This window comes from Botrytis porri (genome assembly GCF_014898465.1).
Source record: "Botrytis porri strain MUCL 3234 chromosome Unknown BPOR_016, whole genome shotgun sequence".
In the NCBI taxonomy this organism is placed as follows: Eukaryota; Fungi; Ascomycota; class Leotiomycetes; order Helotiales; family Sclerotiniaceae; genus Botrytis; species Botrytis porri.
This window is the reverse complement of record NW_024066090.1, coordinates 216,068-224,323: the sequence shown is the minus strand read 5'-3', so window position 1 is coordinate 224,323 and position 8,256 is coordinate 216,068. Positions and strand designations below refer to the sequence as shown.

The following is an 8,256-nucleotide window of genomic DNA, read 5'->3' as shown; positions in this document are numbered from 1 at the left end:
ATTGATTGATTAAAGGTAGGAATAGCTGGTAGATGGAAAAGTGACGAGTGTATGAAAACTTCAACTGATGGTTACCAGAATCTGGACTCGTGAATGAGAAGATATCTAGACATTACGAGTCAGAGGAACACTTCTTACACTGTTGAGAAATGCAATATTAGAGTGTCGATGGTTTGACTGGAAGTGATGATACTCATTGGACTATTATCCAAACTCTATACAAGAGTTGACTCGCAGACAAAATATCTCAGATATTTCGATAGGAATGACTTTTGTCTTTGGTCACGTACTCATCCGCATCCTCCCACTAAGTAACCATCCAGCTCTACCACCGAACAAAAATATCAATCGACATTTCCTCGTCAAACATATTGTGAATTGAAATGACTGGTTCAGTATTGGAAACAGGTAGGGTACCCCTGAGATGAATCACCCCGTTCCGGGAGATCTGAGGGGATCTACGACCCTAGGGTAAACATGCGGGGTGGATAGGGAGGTTTCTTGACTGGTGAGATGTGAGATGTGAGATGTGAAGACATGTTTAATCGTCTTGAATGATTTGGCTAGGAAATGAAGTTTGTCTTTGGTGTTAATTTGCAGTTTGATGTGACCCTTGATTTGAAGATTCCGTGCGTTGAGAGACTTTTAATCTTTGGATGTTCTGGCTTCTCCTCCGTACACCTTGGAGCTTTCTGATTGTGAGATGGCATGATTAGATTGAGATAGTTTATTACTTTATTGATGAGATAAAATACATGTCATGAATATATATGATATTAATAGAAGAATAGAATCGATGATTGGAAAAGGGAAAGATTGGGGGAATATTGGGGGAATATTGGGGAAATATTTAGACGCAGCTGCATCTACGAGTAGGTATCTAATGCTGATGAAATGATATTTTGGACCCCACAACCCAAGGCTGAGTAATATTCTCCGAGAGTACGGAGTAAGTTTTGGGGGCAGACGGCTGGGAGAGTATGAGGGCTGAAACTTCTTAAGATGATCTACCGATCCACTGCAGGAGCATGAAAAGGGTGAAACAGATATTCATCAGATTAATAAAACCGTTGGACGGCACAGTTTGGGGGGGAGGGAGTGGGATTGAATTGATGTTGATTGATTAGTTAGTCGAGGGTTTTGATATCGTTTGTGTAAGGTTATGAGGATGATGTGGAAAAGTATTTGAGAAGATGATTCTGATACCACATACATCTATGATACAACAGTTCATGTGTACCAGGTATTTTGCAGTTGCATTTCCATAACCGAGTAGACAGTGAACCAAACTGGTACGGTTGATTGATGATTGATGATTGATGATTGATCCCCCAACTTTTGGCCCCCAATTATTGAACAGATGCTTCTAGTTTCACGCCATCTTCTAAAGTATATGATGTACATCTAGACATTAAACCCTTGGAAACAAGACATGACACACGGCAACGTCATGATATTCTCTAGTATATATATACTATCTACATAGTACCGAACAGTTGACACTTATCATCATGAATCAATCCTATTGTCGTTGATATCACGTGATATCACCGTGATATCACCGTGATTTTCGTGATGAGAATACTATGAAGTGGAAGGGCTGGTGATGATGGAAATCATGTCACACTTGCACTTATTTTACATGCCACTTTCAGGGAGAGGAAGCGAAACTTGGATGGTTGTTGCGAATGGTATTCAATCGAGGGCAAGACTTATAGTATAAAGGAAGATGACATCTAAGCCAAGATGTGAAAGAGAGATATGTTTTGGTATCTGAGTAGAGTAGAATCGTATGGAAGTTGATTGCTCCCTGGTATACCAACATGAGATGTAGTTGTTGCTTCTGTGAGATGGACGTTCGTCATATCGGTGAAGGTAGGTAGTAGGTAAATAATAAGTAAGTAGTAGGTAAGTAGTAGGTAAGTAGTAGATATTGTATTGATAAAGATTGTATGATTTACAGAATGAGAAACAAGTGAAGATACCTGTCTACTCTTTACGAGCTACCTACAACAGGTATCAAAAGAAGACCTACCGATACCTATACCTATACCTATACCTATACCTGTGCTTCCATATACCACTTCTTAGGTAATCATTGATGGGCAAAGATACCAAGGAAGAAGAAATGAAATGATTTCGAGGTTGATTAACCACTTCACCGTATTATGACCGGACTAGGTAGGTATTTTCAAAGTTTATCTGGAATCAACGAAAAGTCCTTGGGAGATCGTGACTCCCTAGATAATAGATAGATATCTAGATACCGACCTAAGTATAATACTAGATAAAGAGATAGAACATATAACTAGAACATATAGAACATATAGAGTTCTCTACAGACCTAGCTACCTACCTAGATACCTACCTATTACACATGAGAAAGCAGTAGCCGTGAGGATCAATTGATTTTACTTGATACTTCCAATCAATGCCAATATTTTAACTGGGTATCGGATCACGAGAACTTACCTAGGTCCTGGTCCTGATCATTTTAAATTATCAAACTTCTCTTCCAAAATCAAAATAACATACCTACTACATACAGAGTACATGATCTTGTTGGAAGTGAAGGGTGATGGTCAATTTGTTCTTAATCTTCTTAATCTTCTCTACATCTTGCATCTCAAAAGCAGCATCAATCGTAGGCGGAGGCTAAGGCCACTTGGAGATTAGTCGATACAAAGCCTTGCTATGATTGGTTCTTCATCAAATCTTCCACTTTTTTCTCTCTTCTCTCTCGAACCTTACCTCTCGGCCTCTCCTCTCTTCCCCCCCCCCCCCCTCCAACTTATTCTTATTATTCCTCTCCCAGTTCTACTACTTTTATATTTCACTCTTCACTCTTCACTCTTCACTCTTCACTCCTCACATTATTCCGTGACAAGTCGGAAGAGAATTGGGGATCAATTATCATCTGATTCGAAATCAGCTCATATATCTCTTTAATATCTTTACTTTTCCAATCCTACCCTGACTTATTATTTCTTCCTTTTTTTATATAATCTTCACTCTTCACTCCTTATTTATTTTTTGTGGCGAATCCTGGTTCGTTCAATTCTCTCCCCCCCCCCCCCAGCTTTCTTCCAGCTCCGACCATTCAACTTTGAACACCAGAAAAAAAAATAAGAGAGAGAGAAGGAGAGAGAGAGAGAGTAAGGAAAGAAATAATAGAAACACTCCCGGTACCTAGAAAACGCACCTTCCTCTCGGGAAGTAGTTTACATCACGCCCTGCGTATTTTTCAGTCTCTTCTTATTTGCAACACACCCCCCAAGGAACCCACCTTGGAAACTTTATACAAATTACAACTACAAACTACAACCCATAAATCACCACCACTACCACCCCATTTCGATTAATTGAAAAGCCTCGTCCACGGTATCAATATCAGTTACCCTTAATAATTGTATGGTGAATATCTTCACTTGCGCAATCTCATCCCACACAAGAGCTTTTCAATCTTCCTCTTCCTTCTTACCCTTCTGCAATAACCTTCAGACGCTATTGCTTCTCGCATCAAACAAGCCCCCGGAGTTTATCGCATTTGGCTTCCACTAAAAAGGTCCCCCCCCAGACACAGACACAGATACCTCAGTGACACCAGAAATCACACCTTCTATCCCATTCAATCTACATCAAACTGGCGCGCCACGTACAGTTACAATAATATACAAGTGGGAATATTGAAAACGATAGTTTTCGGTTTCGTTCAATTCAGACCGTGCTGCCGTGCGACATTTCGCTTTACAGCCGCTTCGCGTCAGAGAGCTGTGGCTGACGGACGGTATCTCTTCTTCTACACGAGTGTTGGGTTGCAAAATTCACGCTCCCCTTCACTTATCACTACTCGATCGCGTTCAGAGTGCGACGATGAATAACGTCAATATGTCCGGTATGCCAAATATGGGTGGTCCAGTTGGAACTGGTATCCCCATGATGAATAATGGGGTACCCGGTGGAGCTGCTCGACATCCTACGATGAAAGATAGCAACACTTTTAGCCCTCGATCGCAACTCAACACTTACATTTACGAATACTTTCTCAAGAGTGGCATGTTTGATTGCGCCAGAACAATGTTGAATGAACAGATTAACGTCCAGAAAGATAGCCCCAATCGGGGCGACGCGGAAGATGGAGATGATTCAAAAGATGATATCGATTCAAAGAGGCCCAGTGATCTACCTCTACCAAACCTTCCTAGGGAATCTCCTGAAAGTGGCTGTTTTCTTTACGAATGGTTTTGCCTTTTCTGGGAAATGTTCAATGCTCAGCGGAGCATGGGAGATTCATCACGTAACGTTCTCGCCTATGTCACTCATACACAGGTATTTCAACCATTGGAGGTTCACTCAAAGCATTAACTAAACTCTTGATAGCAAACGCGCCAAAAGGTAGAGCAACAGCAGGCTTCGCTTCGTGCTCTTAATCCAAATGGAATGCATCCTGGTGCAGCCTATGGCCGTATGAACCCAGCTATAATGCAAAATGAAATTGCACGACAAGCATTAATCAATGGTGGGAGAGGCAAACCGTAAGTAGCCATCTGTGCTTGTCATACTACTGCTAATCAATCACTGCCACAGCACTCCACAACAGATGCAACAGATGCAGCAAATGCAACAGATGCAGAAACAACAAGCAATGCAGAGAGAACCTTCGGACGGCAACCATCCCCAACGAGCTCAATCGCCAGGAGGATCTGCCGAGAACGCCCCATCCCCATCCAAGCGACCACGAATTGAAGGACCTGGATTCAATCAACAAGGTGGTGGCATGGGACCTAATGGAAGAGGACAAACTACTGGAATTCCAGGCCAACAGGTGGGAGAAACCGCCCCCAGCAATACTGCTCAAGCAGCTCATGTGCCACTTTCAAATGGTATCGATTCAAATCTGACAACTCAGCAGTTCCAGGGCTTCCCAGGTCAAAATCCACAAAAGAATCTTCAAGCATACCAGGCTGGTTTGTCACATCAACAGCAAAAGCAAATGCCTGGTGCAGCCGCTGGAGGCCCTCCCAACCAAGGATCGCCCATGATGACGCAAGGTGCCGACGTTAATGCAATGACTACTTATGGTTACGGCGCAGGTGAAATGGGTCAAAACGGCGTAAGAGGTGCTCCAGGTGGCCAACAAAGTGGCCAACAAGGTAACCATGCTTTGCAAGACTATCAGATGCAGTTGATGTTGCTTGAGCAACAAAACAAGAAGAGACTAATGATGGCACGCCAAGAACAGGGTGCCGCTGAGGGCCAAGGAGGTCCCGGAGGACCTGGCATGGGACCCAATGGACCAAATTTCCCACAAGGAGCCTCGCCACAAAGTGGTCCTCGATCAGTAAACTCGCCAAACCCAAGCGAGCAGCAGATGAAGCGAGGAACACCTCACATGAATAACCCAGGCATTCCATCTCCTCTACCCGAAGGTCAAAACCGAGGATCGCCAGGCGCGATGAACTTCAACATGGGTCAGCCTGGGCAAATGGATGCAGGCATGAACCCACAATTCTACAAGATGAACGACATGAATGGTAACATGATGCCAAACGGCATGCGACCCCCTAGTTCCCACCCAGGATTCCCTCAAGGAATGTCGCAGCAGCAAATGATGATGGCACGACAGCAAGCAGGCAATTGGCAAAACGGTCCAAACGGCGGTGCTCCTATGGTTGCCAATCCTTCCCAAGGCCCTCCACAAGCTATGGGCACACCCCAACAACGAAATATGCCCCCACCAGCAGCTCCTGCCAACGCTGGCGCGAACGGACGAACACAACCATCGTCCCCTCAAGGTAGCACTGCTGCTCCTCCAACACCTCAGCAATCGAACAAGGCAAACCCAAAGAAGAAGAATGAGACCAAGGAAACAAAAACAAAGGTAAATTCCTTAGCGTTTAATGGATTTTTTGGTAGAAATGTTGACATTGATAACAGCGGGCTACAAAGAAAGGATCCACCGCAAACCTCAACGCTGGTGCTACACCCTCCGCCGATCCATCCCAAGAAGCCGCCACCCCCACCCCAGCGACCCCGATCACCCCGGTTCACACGAAGACTTTCAACAATGGTTCAAATCCAAACGGCGCTGTTCAGCCCGTCAACGGTCAACCTATGGCGACTGCCCCGAACGTTGGAGTTGCCTCGTCGCAGCCTGATCCTTTGAATGCATTCCCAATGAATGACCAACCGGTATACCTATCACATGCCACTTTTTCTGGGGGGGTTTTCGCTAATAAAATTTCAACAGTTTGATATGCTCGAGTTCAACAATCCTATGAATGGAAATTCGGATGTTCTTACTGACTTTGACTTTGATTCATTCTTGAATGATTCTACGGGTGGTGCAGATGACAATTACAACTTTGATCCTTATCTAGGAGAAAATGAAATATCCGAGACTGTTTGAAGCAATTCAGGGGCATAGGGTCGATTTTCCGGCGTTTTCGAGCATACTTTGGCGTTTATCGGATCATACCACTTCGAGCTTTCCTGGCGTATGGACTCTCAAATGTGAAAAAGAATCTGGAACTTCAGAAAGGATTAGAAAGGGGTGGTGGTTGTTGCAAGTGTTTAAAAAAAACCTCCTTTTACATAAGACATGACACACTCGTGTGACATTGGATAGGAATCAATGGAGGGGAGTGGTTTTCATTTTGTGTTTACGTTATTATACTTTGATCAGTCAAAGGACGTACTTAATTACTTGCCTCATATTATGACTTTCTCGGCACATTTTTACTGGGCAAAGTTATGAGATGGGAACTGGCGTTATCTTTGTTTGAATGATTAAGTCTATCTTGTTTATTATCCACCATATTTCTTTTGTGTAGGAAAGGATATTAGGATCTCTTAGGGAAAGGGAGGAATCCTGTGTATTTATCATTGATGGGTCCAGTTCTCTCTCTCTCTATCTTTTATTACAGGGCGGGTTTTATCACTAGGAGACTCGAGAAGAAGTTTGGTTATTTTCCAAAGCAAATTTGGAGTAAAGATTATTAACATGTTGTTTTTCAATGATTGAATGCTTTCTCATAGAGTGATTTGATTGCATTGTGTATGAAGATGAAAGGGAGTATTGATTATTGATGCAATCTGATCAAGGGTGAATTTTAATGGGCTCGGTAATGCAAATGCAAAGGATGTATGTAGATTGATTGTCTAGGTGCAGCACGGATTATATTGGAGGAGTGGGGATGGTGGGTGTGGGTGATGTGCATGCAGTGCAGTGCAGTGCAGATTTTTTCTGGAAACTTTTCGATCACCTTTTTTTTTTTAGATCGTTTTGAATACGCGCGCTTGTTTGACGTTTGACGTTTGACGTTGGGCGAGAATTGGGATTGGGGTTGTGGGATTAACTGAGTGGGTAAGTGTATTTATTATATAGGGAGTAGATTTTTGGGTGAGGGGATGGAGGGGTATGAGAGGAGAGTTGTTTATTGCTTTGTGGTTTGTGGGTTGGTGTAGATGGTGTGGTGTAGTTGGTGTGGTTATTCGTATGGTTGAGGGGTGAGAGATGGGATTGAGAGATTAAAGAAGATTTCTTTTTGGATTGTTATTTTATTGTGTTGAATTGTATTGTGTTGTATTGGGTGGATTGGGTGGATTGGGTGTATGTATATAAAAAGATATATATGAGATGGAGGATGGAGGATAGGGATGGGGGTTTGGGTGGAAAGGGGTGGATTTGATTGGATTTGGGATGGGGTAGAAAGGGAGGGGAGAAAGGGGGAAGGGTAGGGTTATAAATGGATAGATGGATAGATGGAGGAGGGGAAGGTTTGGATGGGGATGGGATGTATTTGGGGATGTATTTGGGTTCGTGGGGAGGTGGGAGGGAAGGGGCATGGGGTAAGGAGGAAGGAGAAGAGGAAGAGGAATAGGGAAAGGGGAGTATGATGGATGATGTTCTTTTGAATTTTGGGGAATGGAGGAAATGGATGGAGGGGTGGAAGGATGGTGGGTATTGCTTGCGCTTCGTTTGGTTTGGGGTTGTTTCTTGTCTAGATGGTTGAAGTGATATCGGATCATGGATCATGGTGTTTTGGAATTGGAATTGGACTGTGTATTTTCTCGAGGGGATTTCATGTATGTGATGAGGGTGGATGGTCGGATGGATGGATGGATGGGGGTCGGAGGGATGAGATTACGGGGTGGAATTGTAGGGTTTTGAGAGAGGGAGAGAGAGGGAGACGTGAAGAGATATTTGGTGGAAGGTATGAATCTGGAGTGGGACGTTGAAAAGGCGGAGGGCGG

General features: G+C 43.6%; 1 protein-coding gene across 1 annotated transcript; it reads left to right on the top strand.

Moving 5' to 3' along the window:
• The first annotated feature begins 2,534 nt into the window (after positions 1 to 2,534).
• On the top strand, positions 2,535 to 7,168 carry EAF01_010294 (uncharacterized protein). The gene is made up of 5 exons (XM_038918551.1): positions 2,535 to 4,329; positions 4,381 to 4,535; positions 4,588 to 5,881; positions 5,938 to 6,192; positions 6,251 to 7,168. The coding sequence occupies exons 1-5, from the start codon at positions 3,874 to 3,876 to the stop codon at positions 6,407 to 6,409; spliced, it is 2,319 nt and encodes a 772-aa protein (XP_038765776.1). The 5' UTR covers positions 2,535 to 3,873; the 3' UTR covers positions 6,410 to 7,168.
• Positions 7,169 to 8,256: the final 1,088 nt, after the last annotated feature.